The following is a 17,366-nucleotide window of genomic DNA, read 5'->3' as shown; positions in this document are numbered from 1 at the left end:
ATTTACTAATATCAGTTACACTTAATTGATCAAAATTTTATATTAGTAAATCTAATTCATCATTCATCTTTATCTTCTATTTTTAATTTTCCTAATATTTTTTTCTCTAGATTCTTCTTCTTCTAATATTTTTTCTAAATTCATCATCAATACTTCCTGTTTCTATTACTCCACTTTCTTTTTCAATATGTTTATTTTCTATTCGAGTCATTTATTTTTCTATTAATTTTTTTATCTATTTTCTTTTCTTTATTTTTCTAATTTCAATTTTTAATATATTTATATCATTTCTTGTTTTTCTAACTTTATTTCTTAAATTTTGTATATCATTTATTAACATTTTTATTAATGACTTTAATTCTTCTATATATTCACTTATTGACATATTAAAATCATTTTTATAACATATAAGTTAATTTGCATCTTTTATCATCTTTTTTATTTATTATTATTTCAAATCTTTTATTAGTAGAATTATCGGTATTTACTAATTTTTCTTTTATTATATTAAAATATTTGCTCTCAAGTCTTAATCTTTCACATTTTAATTTTATTAATTGTCTTTTATTTGATACTCTTATTCCTTCTGGTATTAATATTATACCTCGTATTTCTTCTTGTATTTTTTTCATTTTTATAAGTAATCTATTTAATTTCAAATCTGTATTATTACTTGCACTCATACTTCTCTTTATAATATAAATTGATTTCTTCATCTTCATATAAATTAGCAATTTTTTCACATATATATTTATTCTTTATTGTTTCTATTATTAATTTTTCTAATATTTGTTCTTTTATTTCTTTGGGTAGTTCTTTAATTATCGTTAATGTCATTATTTTTAATTTATTATGAATAAATTTTAAAAATATATAACTTCCTCTTTCTTCTTCTAAATATCAATAATTATTTATTTTTCTTAATCTAATTTCTATAATCTCTATGGCTCTGATACCAATTAAGGGGTGCTACTTTGAACGAACAAAAATCAAATAAATCTATAAATCTACTAAAAACTTTAACTATCCATTTACAAACTAAATTCTTTAAAATTTTTAAGGACTTGAATGGAAAGTTTCAATAAAATAAAGACTTATGTATAATATTTATATAAGGGTATCTCAGGTACTTGAATAAGTTAAAGGTTAAAATGAAAAAAGTAGCCCTTTTCTGTAGGCTATTTTTATGTATTTCCCGCCGTAAACAAAGTATACAAGAAAATAAATAAAGTTCTCTCCAATCATAAACCGATTGTACTGCATGTACATAATTGTTTACAGAATTATTTACATACATATGATATAGTGAAATATGATTGTGTCAGAATTTCTTCAACCAAATAAAAAAAAAAATCGCTCTCTTTTTGACATCTCTGTAGGTAAATGCCCAAGCAAACTTGCCGTGTACTATTTTGCATAAAACAATCAAGTTTAAGGTTAAGCGTAGAGCTCCTAACAATTTCGTGACATCAACCCTATCTATATCCGTTTCTACTCATGAAAACAGTCACAAAATATCCTCTTCCAAATTATTGAGCTTTAAAACTAGAACATCAGTTCGCAATTCAAATGGGAAGCATCACTGCAGAACAAAATAAATCTCTAATATGATATATTATCTGTTCAAATAAAACAAAGTCAAGAGGAAGTATGTAATTTGACGTTTCTCTCCAACAACAGCAAAACTGCAAGTGTGGAACTCACAACTAAATCCATGTCAAACTCAAAAATGTAGAAAACCAAAAATGTAGGAGAGGGAGGGCAAACTCAAAAATGTAGAAAACCAGTTAAAGATGATCAATAGGGGTAAAAGGTATAGCTCTTTTTGTTTTAGAAACCCGATACCCAACAAAAATGGATACACAGAAGGCAACGACGGATATTAGGAAAGCAAAACCAGCGGCAGCATCCCAAGAGCTCCCAGATGCTACTTTGACGTGTGTAGAGGAACCAGGAGTTACGTCCAATGGTACCCAATCACAGCTCACGGTATAATGCCCCGAACCATGCCATGGATTTCCATCAATAGGATACCAGAAGGCAGCTGAAAATTTGCTCGATTGACCTATTGTAAATTGTACATCCTAAATAAAGTAAATGAAGTTATTTGTTAGTGTCTTCAAAGTTTTGACAGCCTGGCCAAGACACTAAGTCAATCTTTTAATTAACTGGTAAAGTTGTTAGTCAGAGGAAGTTAATAACATCATTCCCTTTTTTCTTTTCAAAAGTCTCAGATTGCTTCATCCTTCTTGCCCAAAACAAATTGAATATTCTAGTTTCAAAAAAGGTACGCCTCTTTTAAGCAACCACAAATCGTATATTTTAGTACCATTTATCAAGTTTGTCAAATAATGTTGAAAGGCCAGCAATTGAGAATTCATAATTCTAATATCAATTTGCAAGGTGACTGCAACGAGCAAGCAAAGAATGTGCACAAGAAAGCAAGTAGGAAAAAAGAAGCAACTGAAAAGATAAAACAACCTGCTGATGACGATCCATGGTTCTCATAGACCTAGTGAATTCAAAGTAGTATGTACCCTTCTGACCAGATGATGCATAAGGATTATCTTCCTCAACATAACCTGTCAAGCGAGTTTGTTACGACAGATAAGAAGAAAAGATTCCATGCTTACTAAAAACATCAAAGGAATTCTTATCACAGACATTGGAATTATCATCTTACTGTCTAGAATTACCTTCAAGAACAATCTAGGCCTTACCTAGTTAAACTCGGCACTACGTGCGTCCTTTTTTACCACTTATATTATATAATTCCAAATTGATTCTCTGGTCTCTTTCAATTGTAATTTAGTCCATGCTTGATCACGCAGTCCCATAAGGCCCTATTTCCATAGTATAACACAATAGTTTAATAACTCCGTGCTACTTAAAAGTTGTTAGTCCCATTTTTCCAAAAATTAATTTTTTTAAAACTCATTTTCAACCACATATTCTCCGATAAAATAATTCTACACGTAAATCAAAAACCTTTTTTTTTTTTTAACCACACATTCTCCAAAAAAAAATCACCACCCTACTCATAGTCCCCTCTTAGATATGAAATTTGGATCCTTCATGTATAGTCAACATTTCTATCTTCAATAGAGTTTCCTAAACTAAGAGAAAAATATACAAAAACTATATTTTTGTTATGGAAATTCTTTTATGACAGAAAGAAGATAGTGATGCATTGAGGAGAAAAATAATTTTCAACAATAGTTTAGACATGAAAAACGTCTAGATAACCAAATAAACTTCAAAAGAGGAAGCAGAAAGGTAGGACTGCTACTTGGTAGTGAAATGAAGTCCCTCTACCCAAGATACTCCTGTGCACCTCAGTCAGTGTTCGGAAAAAGGAATTAACAATTCATTCAGAAACATGCAAAATATTCACCTGAATGGGTGGTGAAACTGCTATGCCACCATGCACCTTTCCAGTCATTCATAGCTGTAGATTCATTACCTAAAAGTAAAGAAAACAAAAGCTTTTAATTACTACATGCTTCGGTCCACATATAGTCAGCTCGAGACAAAAGATAGGACAATTTTAAAAGCTGTGCCTACATGAATCCATATGGTTCTAACTAGTGAACTAACACAAGATTTTAATGCATATTTTTTATACTAATACCAATTGAAAACCTAAAAATATGTAGAGACCAACTTCTCTAGCAGAAATTTAGAAATTAACTTCCCATAATAATATCAAATATGAACTTCTGACAACTCTAACTTGTCCACATGTGCATCTAGGTTCTGCATCATGAGATGATTCATACATATTTTTTGGAATTCATTATGTTTTAACTAGGTTGTCAGAAAGCACAAGATCAAAACCATACTAAACACAAGCAACAAACTCTTGATTCAATAACCCGTGGCATAAGAATGAAAGTTTAGTCCTAAATCAGATTACAAGATTAAATGCTTGTTTCAGCGTTCTATATGTTGCTAAAATTGTAATGTGATAGAAATGAGTGGTTGATAAGTGGGTAGTAGTCGTGGATCCTATGAAATGTGTGGTTAAAATTAAAGTATGACTTTGACCTTTAAAATAAGAGGAACTTATAATGAAACCCAAACAAGCTTTTAAATGATTTTAATCAGTTGACAGCTGAAGTTCAGTTTCTAAAATGTTATGAAATATAAAAGTACCTGCTGAACCAATGCCGTCAACGTTCCTACAGTGTGGATTCCAAGCAAATATATCAACCAAACCAATCCTGTTAAAGAGAATTCATATAGCATGTGACATCCACTATTAATTAATTTACGAATCTCTGCACAATGATTGACAACCCAAATAGTTTACCTGTCAGCATTGTTTCCGCCATACAGTCTTCCTGGGATAGAATTTCCAATGGAGAAATGCATGATGTCAACTTCATGTCCACGGCATGTCTTGTTGTTGCATTTACCAGGTAATTCTTTACACCCACCCATCTTGTTAAACAAAGCCACACCCATTTTAACAGAGAAGATACCCAAAAAAGAACAAAAAAAGGAAAGCGGAAGATTGAACTAAATGAAGTCACGATCTACCAAAAAAAAAAATCAGTTTCCTTAAACAACTTACATCATGATATGAAGCATTCTCACCAACTTGGAACATCAGGGCTACTGATGGGCATTTATAGTTATCTCTGCATGATTAAAGAACAGAGTTATTTGAATTAATTGTTTATGCAAGTAAGCTTGCCTTAATTTATAAGGCCACATTGAGAATGAAACTATGAGCAAACATGTACTCGCGAAATTGAACAAACCAATGTATACTATTGACTATTGAGGTAGTTATCTCACAGTGGTTAACCCTAAGTTTGTTTGATTTTTTTTTTTATTTTTCATTTTTATCTGTGCTAAAGATGAATAGTTTTCAATTGTAAGTTTAGTTATTCTATTGACAATCGTGTATGCTGAAGTACCTAGATGACATGCTCCCCAATATGGTACTTGTATAGCGAAAATTTCTCTACAGTGTGTTCTCTAGCACAGATAGAATACGATCTATATAATTGAGTATATGATGATGAAAAATAGTATAGTACCAGGAAACATAATCAAATAAATTAATATGATGTCCACAAACAATATTATTTCCAAGGTTTATTATTTTAAGAAATTGAACAAAAGTTTCTTTTATCCTGCACCGTTGACACAGTCTAAGAAGCAGGTAATGATAGGTTCCCTATTCTCACTCTTTGATATCAAAGTTTTGGCGAAGCATTAAATAAGACTGCCATAATATTCTAAATATATTCATGTGATCATCAGTAATATGACTGGCAATACAACTGCTTAGATAGAAAAACGCCAGTAAAGAAATTGGGTATAAATGTATAAACTTTCAAAGGTTTTCTTGCAATAGCCCTATTTACAATCAAAACTAATTTCCTAAATATATTTGTGAAAATGTTTCCAAAAACCCAATTAAACGTTTCTTTGGAGGGAGAAAAAAAATAATCTTTAAGTTGTTGGCCACATGGCAGCCTACTATTGGCCACTTACTCTTTTACATGGACTTGTGTTTGTTTGAAATAATGTGGACCATTGATTTAAAATGGAGGGCTGTGATTTGCGTCCACTTTTCTCTCATCCTTGAAGTAGACGGCAGGAGAGAGAGGGACTAGACTTTTCACTTTCCTTCTTTCATTTTCTTCAAATGGCAGATTCTTTCTCTCTCCCACTCTCTCTCTATTTTGGCGATTTTTTAGCCTTTACTAAGGGATATTCTTTAGATTAGTTCTTGTATATTTTTCCGGCCATATTTCTGTTGTGAGGCCCATATTCTGGGGCCGGTGATCTGGTTATTTTACAGTTGGCTGCTGGTATTTTGTGTGTTTCTGGCAGCAGGTTTTTTTGGTCCATTTTGGTCAGATTTTATACTATAAATTGATACTACATTTGAGTCCAAGTTAGGGTCGGTTAGGGCTATTATTGTGAGGTCTTTTGACAGACCGATGATCTGTAGATTTCTTGGTGTAATCTGATTCTTGTAAACGAACTCGTGTTCTCTCTTGGGTGGTTCTTACATAGTGACGGGCTAGGGTTTTTGCCTCTGAGCCCCCCAGATTAGGCCTGGCCGAATTAGGTGAACAATTTCTGTGTTCTTTAATTTTCTGCATGGTTTTATTATTGATGTGGTTGATTAATTGGTGATTGAAACCGCACTTTGGGTGAAAAATCCCAACAAAAACTGGTATCAGAGCCTCTAAGGCGTGGGTAAGGATCTGCGAATACAGTTTAATTTTTTATCGTATTGATGTGTTCCATTTGATCTGTGCAATACAATAAGTAATTTGAATAGAAGTTCTTGGAGCTAGGGTTTTGGATTCTGACTCTACAGTAAATCTTAAGAGTGGATTTAATACTGTTGTAGACAGTATTTGGTGAGATTGTTCCATTTTAGTTCACAGTATTGACCTACATGTGTTCTTGAATCATATGTGAACCTATGAATATTATTGTGGTTTGAATTTTTTCAAGAATTGGATAAATTGTTTAATTGAAATAGAAACACGTATTAGGATATTTCAGTTTTCTGTAATCTGATTGTTTGGTACCAATTGTTAGAAATCTAAAATCAATCTTGTTGTTATTCAATCTGTACATGCTATATAACTGTATTTTTCATTTTGTCATCTACTTATCTAAAATGATCTACAAAACTTTTTCTGCAACTTAAGTGATCTGATATATTAAAAATCATTTATGTCCGCGAGTAGTAGCCACCCTTTTATAGAACCTGCAATGGGTTCGAAGGTCGAATTGTCTCAATTCGATGGAAAGGGGGATTACTCGGTTTGGAAGCAGAAAATGAGGGTCATATTGGTCCAACAAAGTGTTGTTAAAACCCTTGAAGATCCTGAAAAATTTTCCTGATGAATTGAAAGCTAAGCCTGATGAAATTCTAGATATAAATGAAAATGAGGGTCATATTGATCCAACAAAGTGTTGTTAAAGCCCTTGAAGATCCTGAAAATTTTTCTGATGAATTGAAAGTTAAGCCTGATAAAATTCTAGATATGAATGAAATTGCATATAGTTCAATTATATTGCACTTATATGATAACATTGTAAGACAAGTTGAAGAACACAAAACCGCTAGAGAATTATGGAGTGCATTAGATACTTTGTTTTTGACTAAAACGTTGCCAAATAAAATTTACCTCTTAGAGAAACTGTTTAGCTTCAGAATGGATGTTGGAAAGGACTTGGAAACTAATTTGAGTAACTTTAACATTTTAGTTAAAAGCCTTTCCCATAACGACAAAAAATTTGAAGATGAGGACCTTGCGGTGATCCTTCTTAATTCTCTCCCCAATTCCTAAAGGGATATCAAGAATGCAATAAAATATTCAAGAGATGCTTTAACGCAATCTATTGTCATCAATGCTTTAAGATCTCGAGAATTGAAAATTAAGAGAGAGTCTAGAAGTTCAAGAGAGGAAAGTATGTTTGTGACAGGAAAAACCAAAAAGAAGGAATGTAACTCAAACAACAGAAAATTCAAATCGAAATAAAAAACTAGATCTAAATCACAAGTAAAAGCAATAAGAAGTGCTACAACTGTGGGAAATTGGGACACTTTAAACGTGATTGTTTTGAATGGAAGAAGAAATCAAAAGATCATAATAATGAAGATTTGAATAATTCTGCGATTGGTTTTGAGTTAGACAGTCTTCTTGTAACGACTGTGTCTAATGAAGAGTTGAAAAAGACTGGACCTTGGATTCAGGGTGTACATTCCACATGTATCCTAATAAATCTTGATTTAATAATTACAAATAAATTAAGCCCAGGAAAGTATATATGGGGGATAATAACTCTCAAAGTGTTCTCAGTATTGGTGACATTGCCATCAGAATGTATAATGTCATTGTCAGGAAATTGAAGAATGTGAGACATGTCCCGAATTTGAAAAGAAATCTAATCTCGTTGGGATCTCTTGAAGATGAGGGACATTCTTTCAAGTCTGAAATAACACCTTGAAAGTTATGAAGGGAACTTTGGTAATCTTTAAGGGACCAAAAAGAAATGGATTGTACTATCTTTTGGGAGAGACAGTTACCTCTCAAGACTCTAAATCTTTGACCATAACGGAAAATAAATCCGAATTGTGGCACAAAAGAATGGGACATATAGGAATAAAGGTTTAAAGTATCTAAGTAATCAAAAGTTGCTTGGGAAGGATACGATTGAGCCTCTTGAATTTTGTGAAACATGTGTGTTGGGCAAGTCACATAGGGCGAGCTTTGAGACTAGATCACATACGACTTCTAGGCCTCTAGACTATGTCCACTCAGATTTATGGGGACCGGAAAGTCATTCTACCTTTGGAGGGAATCAGTACTTTCTTTCTATAGTTGACGACTACTCTAGAAAGGTTTGGACTTATCCATTGAAATCTAAATCTGAGACTCTTCAAAAATTCCGAACTTGGTTGAAGATGGTGGAAAATCAACTTGATAAGAAGTTAAAAACTCTAAGAACTGACAATGGATTAGAATTTTGCAATGCTGAGTTTGATAATTTCTGTAAGCAAAAGGGAATTGTAAAACACAGAACCGTTAAGCACACACCAGAGCAAAATGGGGTCGCGGAAAGGATGAATAGAACTCTAATGAACAAAGTAAGATGTATCATAATCAGTTCTGGATTAGCGAAAGGATTTTGGGCAGAGGCTATATCTACAACTGCTTATCTTATAAATCGATCTCCATGTAGTTCTATTGGATTTAAAACTTCACAGGAACTTTGGACGGGAAGACCCCCAAACCTTTCTCCTATTAGGGTGTTTGGATGTGCGGCATATGCACATCAAGTTGAAGAAAAGTTAGACCCTAGAGCTACTACGTGTATGATGTTTGGGTACCCGGAAGGTGTTAAAGGGTACAGGTTGTGGATGTTGGGCGTTCAAGGCATTAAAATCATTAATAGTAGAAATGTGGTTTTCAATGAATCTGAAATGCCATGCTTAAAGAACAAAATTGATAATTCTAAAGAACAGACTAATGAGACTACTTCACGGAATGAGGTGAAGTAGCAAGGCTAAACCCCACTCAACATGAAAATATTGAAGAGGGTGTACAACAATATGATGAAAATGTTGTTGACACGGATGAAGGTGAAGTAGGTCCAAGTGAAGTCGAAACTGAAATTGAAAATCCAAATATTCTCACTATTGAAACAAATGCTCAAGATTATCAATGGGTGAAAGATAGGGAGAGGAGGCAAGTCAAACCAAATCCAAGATATGAAATAAATAATTTGACCGACTTTGCCCTTATCTCGGGTGAATCTTTAGAGTATTCAGAACCTTCATCATATGAAGAGGCTATGAATAGCTCTAACTCTGAAAAATGGAAAGATTCAATGAAAGAAGAAATGAAATCTTTGCTTGAAAACAACACGTCGAAATTAGTAAAGAAACCTAAAAATCAAAGAGTTGTTCAATGTAAATGGATTTTCAAACTAAAAGACGGGATTGGGTCATCTGACCCTTTGAGATATAAAGCGAGGCTAGTAGCCAAAGGATTTACTCGAAAGGAGGGTGTTGACTACAATGAGATCTCCCCCCCGGTTGTCAAATATAAGACCATAAGGTTGATGCTTGCACTAGTTGTTCAGTTCAATTGGGAACTCGAACAATTAGATGTCAAGACAGCCTTCTTACAGGGTGAATTAGATGAAGAGATCTATATGAATCAACCTCAAGGGTTTGAGGTGAAGGAGAATGGAGATTATGTGTGCAAGTTGCAGAAGCCATTGTATGGGCTCAAACAAAGTCCAAAGCAATGGTACATTAAGTTTGACACATATGTGTTGAAAATTGGTTTCAAAAGGAGTGAATATGATCACTGTTAGTACTATAATAACACTAGAGTTGGTAGTGAAGTTTATTTACTTCTATATGTTGATGACATACTATTGGCCAGCTCTAGTAAAGCTGAAATTTTGAGACCTAAAGGGCTTCTAAAATCAGAATTTGATATGAAGGACTTGGGAAATGTCAAGAAAATTTTAGGAATGGTTATCAACAGAAATAGGCAAGAGAACATTTTAACTATCACACAAAGTGCTTATTTGAACAAAGTTGTAACCAAATTTGGCATGAAAGAAGTTAAGAAAGTTAATGTACCTCTTGCAGCCCATATGAATTTATCATCATCTCAATCTCCTAAAACTGAAAGTGAAATGGAAGAAATGAAAAATATCCCATATGCTAATGCCATAGAATCAGTCATGTTTTCTATGATTACCACTAGGCCGGATTTGGCTTATGCTATAAGTTTCTTAAGTAGATTCATGTCTAATCAGGGGAAACCTCATTGGACGGGGTTAAAATGGTTTCTAAGATATATTGCTGGGACATTAGATGTGGGATTGATGTTTGAAAAAAGATTTGAACAACTCTTTTTAAAGGGTTATGTAGACTCCGATTTTGCCGATGATAAGGACCAAAGAAAATCTACTATCGCCTATTTCTTCATGTTTGGGGATAATTGCATTACATGGAAGTCACAACTTCAATCTATCGTCACATTATCCAGCACGGAGGCTGAATATGTGGCAATAACCGAATCTGTAAAAGAATGTATTTGGTTAAAAGGAATTTTGAGAGAGTTGAATTTTTTGCAAATGTCACCCGTTATTTTCACCGATAGTCAAAGTGCTTTACTTTTATGTAAAAACCTGGTTTATCATGAAAGATCTAAACATATTGAGGTGAAGTACCATTTCATACGTGAAAAAATTGCTTGTGGTGATGTTATATTTGAAAAAATTCATACCGATGTGAACCCATCTGATATGGGAAGCAAAATTCTGAATGTAGGTAAATTTAAGTCTTGTTTATCTTTACTACATATTGATACGGGTTAATTTCTTTTGCAGGTACTAAGGGTGATGATGTAGGGCAAAAATATTACCGTCACATGAATTGTAGCAACTAGAGAGAGCTAGGGGTTTGTAAAAATAAGGTGTAGATTGTGAAAATGTTTCCAAAAACCCAATTAAACGTTTCTTTGGAGGGAGAAAAAAAGAATCTTTAAATTGTTGGCCACATGGCAGCCTACTATTGGCCACTTACTCTTTCACGTGGACTTGTGTTTGTTTGAAATAATGTGGATCATTGAGTTAAAATGGAGGGCTGAGATTTGCATCCACTTTTCTCTCATTCTTGAAGTAGACGGCAGGAGAGAGAGTGACTAGACTTTTCACTTTCCTTCTTTCATTTTCTTCAAATGGAAAATTCTTTCTCTCTCCCACTCTCTCTCTATTTTGGTGATTTTTTAGCCTTTACCAAGGGATATTCTTCAGATTAGTTCCTGTACATTTTTCCGGCCATATTTCTATTGTGAGGCCCATATTCTGGGTCCAGTGATCTGGTTATTTTACAGTTGGTTGCCGGTATTTTGTGTGTTTCCGGCAGCAAGTTTTTTTTGTCCATTTTGGTCAGATTTTATACTGTAAATTGATACTACATTTGAATCCAGGTCAGGGTCGGTTAGGGCTATTATTGTGAGGTTTTTTTACAGATGGATGATCTGTAGATTTCTTGATGTAATCTAATTCTTGTAAACGAACTCATGTTCTCTCTTGTGTGGTTCTTGCATAGTGAGGGCTTGGATTTTTGCCACTGAACCCCCCAGATTAGGTTAGCCGAACTGGGTGAACAATTTCTGCGTTCTTTAATTTTCTGCATGGTTTTATTATTGTTGTGGTTGATCGATTGGTGATTGAAACCGCATTTTGGGTGAAAAATCCCAACAATATTCATACAATCATAGGTCTACTGGGATTTGCAATGAAGAGTATACCTTCAAATAAAAACTCGGACAAAAAAAAAAAAAGGAATGCTTCCAAAAGGAGCAAAAAATGAAGAAGAAATGGCAGGATTGATTTCCCATAGTTAGAAAGAAGTTGAAATTGGATGGGGGGAAAACTCACCCTTTTGAGTACACATAATCTCCATCTACTTGCAACATGAAGTAAACATCCTTTCCATCATGCAAAGCCTATAATTCATTATCAAGAAACTTATTAACACAACACACAAAACTCACACATTTACTTATATCATGTATCTATTTCAAATTCAATTTCCTCTATAAATTCAATTTCCTCTATAATATTTCCTGTTTCAATTGAAATTTTTCCAGGGCTTTATGTATTATTCGATTTTTCTTATTATTCTCACAAAATAAAATAAAATAAAATAACTTAGGAAAGGATCATACAGTACAAATTCTCAAATCTGGTTCCAATTCAATAACATGCATATCCATCTATTGGCTCCCTCAAAACCATTCATCTAAAAGATATAACGAATTCATTTTCCTATGCAGTTTTTCTTAAATGGGACTTGAATCTAGGTTTTTTATTCTTCTCCATATCGTCTATTCAATTATATTGTTTGTATCTTGTTTTCAACAATTACCAATGATACCTTAACGGTCATTTTTCCAGCTTTGTACTCCTTATCTTCATCCGGATCGAGAGCTGGGCGGAGTGGAAAATCGAAACCATCTATATCAGCCCAATCATCAGCATGTCCATCAAGAGTGACAAATCCGGGCCTAAATTCGGCCACAATTCGGGCCTCGGCATCAGGTTCGCAGTGCCAGTCACCTGATTCTTGGTGAGAAGCTACGAATCGCAGTTGGCTGAGGGCGAGACAGAATGTGAAGAGCTGAAGATGAAGTAGAAGCGACATAATAGGTGCAAACGGCAACGTTTTCAAAGAGTAAACCAGGTAGAAAAACCAGAAGTTTGGTATTTGGACACTAGAAGGAAAATTGGAGCCGCCCAAGAGGAACGACGACCGTTGACTTGTGTCTAAGCGGCAGTTATTTATTATTCAAGTAATCTTGCCTAAACCACGACATGAAGAAGTGTTTAATAGTGTTAAAAATAAAATAAAATAAATTAAAATAACACATTTTTAACGTCGATTGTGCTACATGTAAGAGGATTTGTACAGATAACCTCACAAGCATAGTTATCAGACCTGACTCGAACATCGACCCGATCACTAGGTTACTGGTCGAACCAGTGGTCGGACCAGTGGATCATTACTTAAAAATAATTTAGACCCTGTTTGAGTCACATTTAAAAAAATATATATTTTTCAACAGTGATTTGACATCATTTCAACAACACATTCTTCAATAAAATAATATTATACGCAAATTCAAAATTTTTTCTTATTTCTTAATCATATATTTCACATCAATACACTATTAAAAAATGTATTTTCATTCCAATAATGCGGCTCAAATAAGGATTTAATAATTTTTAAAGTATACTTTTTTATTTTTTTTGTTTGAGACAAAATTAAAGTTTTCAAGTACTTTGTCACTAATTTTTCTATACATTTAAATTAATGATTTTTTGAACTCATTTATCAGTGATAAAGGTTAAATTTTGATTTTATAATTTTGTATATTGTATTAAAAAAATATATTTTTCCCTTTTTGTGATTTACAAATTATTTATTAGTTATTGACAAAAATTTTGTGTATTATCTATTCAATTTATCTTAGTTAAAATTAAATTTTTTCAAACTAAATAATTATTTGAAAATACAAAGTGAATGAAAATGTTGGACTAATTTTTTTAAACGTTTCTAGAAGTAGCAAATTATTCATAGGTTAAATATAATTTATTAAACAATAGACGATAAAGTGTTGCTTTGTACTAATGGTAAGGTTGTGTTCTACTTACTTAGAGGTCAACGGTTCAAATCTTTGGTACCTACAATTTCAATATAAAAGAGTTTTGAAATTTGATTTAAAAATCAACCGGGTCGAACTGGGCTAAACTGGCCCAAAAATTATTCAAAAACCGCCCGTTGGCTCGGTCAAATCCGAATTTTAACCAGGCCACTTGCATTTATATAAAATTAGTTGGCCCGGCCCGATCAAGGGCCTGAGTCACCGATTTACTGTGCCGACCGTCAAGGTTGGGCCAATTTTAATAACTATGCTTACAAGTGTATGTGTGACTTACCTCTATCAGTGCTAATGGATTCGAAAAAGATGTAGAGACTTTAAACTTTATAAAACTATAAACTTAAAAACTTAAAAACCTAAATTTTAAATTTCCAAAAAAATTGATAATGCAAAAAATTGATAATGCGGAACATACATTAATTTTTTGGGAATGATTATTTATTACTAGATCTTAACTCCAAATCTTGAATTTTGAAACTTGAATTGCAATTTTTTCATCTTTGGCTTCTTCACTTTAATCTTGAATTTTGTCTTATTTGATTATTTAATTCTTATTCTTGATTTTACTTTTTGATCCATAGTCTTGATTCTTAAATTCCTTCTTCTTGATTTTTTATTGTGGATCTTGATTGTGGGTTTGAGATTTCTTATAAATGAGATATAGGTAGTCATGGTGAGAAAATCCGTCTGCGAATATAAAAAATTACTGTTGACCATTCCAAAATACCAAAGGGAATGACTCAAAGATATCCGTATAAATTAGTTCTAAGATGTCCAAGAAGCCTTATTGGCACACAATCTCCTTATGTTTGTATGTTTTTCCTTTAATGTGATTAACAAAAACACTTAAATCTGAAAAATTAAGGGGATCTAATATTTCTTCTGACACAAGATTTTTCAATCTCTTTTGAGAGAGGTGAGATAATCGCTTGTGCTATAACAAAGTAAAATTCTTATTGGTTAATTGATATTTAATACCACATGAATTTACATGTAAGGTTTCTTTATAAGAAGTAATCGTATTAAGAAAATTTAGGTTATCATAACCAGATAAGAACTGGTATCCACAATATTTGAATTAAGAAAAATATCAAAGTGAATATTTTCAATTGAACAAGAATACCCAAAATTTTCCAATATAGAAATAGAAACCAAATTTTGTTTAAAAGATCGTACCGCAAATGTCTCGTTCAAATCCAAATAATAACTAATCTTTAATAATAATCTAAAAATTCTTATAGCATTAACTTTAATGGATTTGTCATCATCCCACATAAATGAATCTTTCAGCATCAATTGGTTTTAGGCTGTTTAGACAACCTCACATAGACACGCTTAATTGAACAGTGTTATCTACAGAGTGTGTCAAAGTACTGAAACTAAATTAACATCATAATAGACAAAAATGAGATGCGTACTTGACTTTACATGGCAAGCGTGGTTTTAGTACAACCTCTCTTCATTTGTCCCAAATTTTCAAAAAAGTGATAGTTAGATGATTTTATCATTTTCAGGTGTTTGTTGTTTCTTTCGAACAGGATAAGATGCAGCTTTATTATTCTTTAATTTGTTCTTATCCCATTTTTGCAAAGCGTTTTTTGAATATTTCTTTAAAAAATTCAATGGCAATTACCTTATTGAACACAGTGCCCTTGAATGTTGATGGAATTTTACGCTTCATCATCATAAGACTTGTGCAGTTTGAACGACCTTACTTATTTGAATCCCATTTTATTAGCAGAACTCCTATTAGTAAGAATAGTGGATTGTTCAGTCCTTAACATGACGTCAAGATCCATGCCATCAAAAACGATATAAATGTTCTCTTTCCAGTCCTTGAACTTTGGTCTAAGCACATGGATTGAATTGATATTGGCAGATACTGCAGAAATAGATGAATTAACCGAATAGAAAACCTAAACTTAAATGACATGTTCACATGGGAATCGTATTGGACGATCAATAATTTCAAATAATGGTCGCCCTGTTTGACAAAATCCCATACGGGTTCATTGTACAAGAAATAATCGTAACGAGAGAATTATCGTCACACAAGGAATAAGGCTCAATTCTAGTATATTTGATATATTTAAATTCGTGATTGTAACAAAAGATGGTTGGTTAGTACCTAACTACGTTTTATAACTTTGAATCAATAAAAATTGGTTTAAAAATCAAATGTGAGTGAACTTATTGGACTTTCGGCTCCACTAATCAACTCGTAGTTCTAATTTTTAATCAGTGATAATTAACTCAATTCATGCAATTGTGACGATCGATGATTTCACTTTTGTTTACTATTCTTTCTCAAGATATAATAAACCTATGATTACCATGCGACAATCATATTCCTAGTCCGAATTAATATGGCAAATATGCATTGATGTTTAAGATTATTACACATGATCGCACATGCCATAAATACTATTCCTAATATTTATTGTCCATGTATTCCATAAATAGTGTTCTACCTAGCTTAAACTTTCCAACACTTTGAATAAGCAACTTATTATCATAATGGTGCTTAAACATTAAAATAATGTAATTGTGCATATTAATGGAATCACTATGCAATAATTAAGATAAAAACATAAAATCTCAAATTAAAACCTAAGAATCAAAGAGTTTTATCATCCATTCAATACAACGGATTTTAGACTAGCATATTAATGTGAGAAATACAAAGAAACAAAAGAAAGTCGTCACCTGAATCATTAAACTATGAAGAAAATCTGGAAATTTTCAATGAACGCTTTCAAATGCAGATCCAAGCAATGAATTCTTCGTTCTTCGATATATATTCTCTTCATTTTCTCTCAAAAGTAGGCTCTCAATGATAAAAATTAGGTCCTCTATGTTTTGGACGACTCTTGGTATAAATAGGATGCTAAGAGATTGTATATCAAAAGTTTTCAAAACAAAATAAGAAAATAATTTTTTTTTTAGGAATTGAACAATACTTAAGCATGGTTCATTTGGTGTATAAGTAAAATACATATGATTTGGTCTCCAAAGTGGACTTTTGGAACCATGCGAACGCATGGCCTGTAGGCTCATGCATACACATGGTACAATTTTCCTTGAACTTTCTCACATATGTATTTTGATCATCTTCCAAAATTTCTCATCCCATTGACTTTTGGCATTCTCAAATCATCGTTTTAAGGTTCAGCACAAGTTATAAATATTTGCACTTTAGTCCAAAACTTTGAATTTCCTTCATTTCAGCTATTTTCTCTTGTAATCTTATTCCTTTATCTTCCAGTTGTATTTACTTCGATTCTTGGCATCTTTAATCTTCATTTCGTGGCATGGATTATTTGTAATTTAGTCCCCAAATTTTGAATTTAACCCATTTTTCACTATTTTTGTATTTTTTTCTCCAATTCCTCATCAAACGTTGAGTTTTACCTATAAATATTAATATAACATAAGTTAGATAGTATTTTATCCAAAAAAAAGAGTAAAATATCATCTTTTATGACCTAGAATAAGTGTAGAAACTACACTTATCGTCTTTAGTAGTTTCAATTCCCTACCCTCGATGGTCAACTATGTTCTTTCATCCCTCATAAGTTTCCCACTCCAAACTTATTATTTTCACTCTTTTCAAGTGTGTAACCTAAAGTT

General features: G+C 32.6%; 1 protein-coding gene across 1 annotated transcript; it reads right to left on the bottom strand.

The window, feature by feature from the left end:
* Positions 1 to 1,564: 1,564 nt before the first annotated feature.
* Positions 1,565 to 12,842, bottom strand: LOC111385833. The gene is made up of 8 exons (XM_023010259.1): positions 12,452 to 12,842; positions 11,953 to 12,020; positions 4,577 to 4,643; positions 4,313 to 4,443; positions 4,156 to 4,223; positions 3,395 to 3,463; positions 2,482 to 2,582; positions 1,565 to 2,084 (listed from the first exon to the last, which is right to left on the bottom strand). The coding sequence occupies exons 1-8, from the start codon at positions 12,716 to 12,718 to the stop codon at positions 1,788 to 1,790; spliced, it is 1,068 nt and encodes a 355-aa protein (XP_022866027.1). The 5' UTR covers positions 12,719 to 12,842; the 3' UTR covers positions 1,565 to 1,787.
* Between the last annotated feature and the right edge of the window lie 4,524 nt (positions 12,843 to 17,366).

The sequence above is a fragment of the Olea europaea genome, chromosome 3 (genome assembly GCF_002742605.1).
Source record: "Olea europaea var. sylvestris chromosome 3, O_europaea_v1, whole genome shotgun sequence".
NCBI classification, from domain to species: Eukaryota; Viridiplantae; Streptophyta; class Magnoliopsida; order Lamiales; family Oleaceae; genus Olea; species Olea europaea.
The sequence above is the reverse complement of the archived record's forward strand: the minus strand, read 5'-3'. Positions and strand labels throughout refer to the sequence as shown.

Coding starts and splice junctions, on each gene's coding strand:
- LOC111385833 (XM_023010259.1), bottom strand. CDS start 12,718: ATGTCGCTTCTACTTCATCTTCAGCTCTTCACATTCTGTCTCGCCCTC. Junction 12,021..12,451: donor CTGGAAAAATGACCGTTAAG/GTATCATTGGTA, acceptor AATGAATTATAG/GCTTTGCATGATGGAAAGGA. Junction 4,444..4,576: donor AGAATGCTTCATATCATGAT/GTAAGTTGTTTA, acceptor TTGTTTAACAAG/ATGGGTGGGTGTAAAGAATT.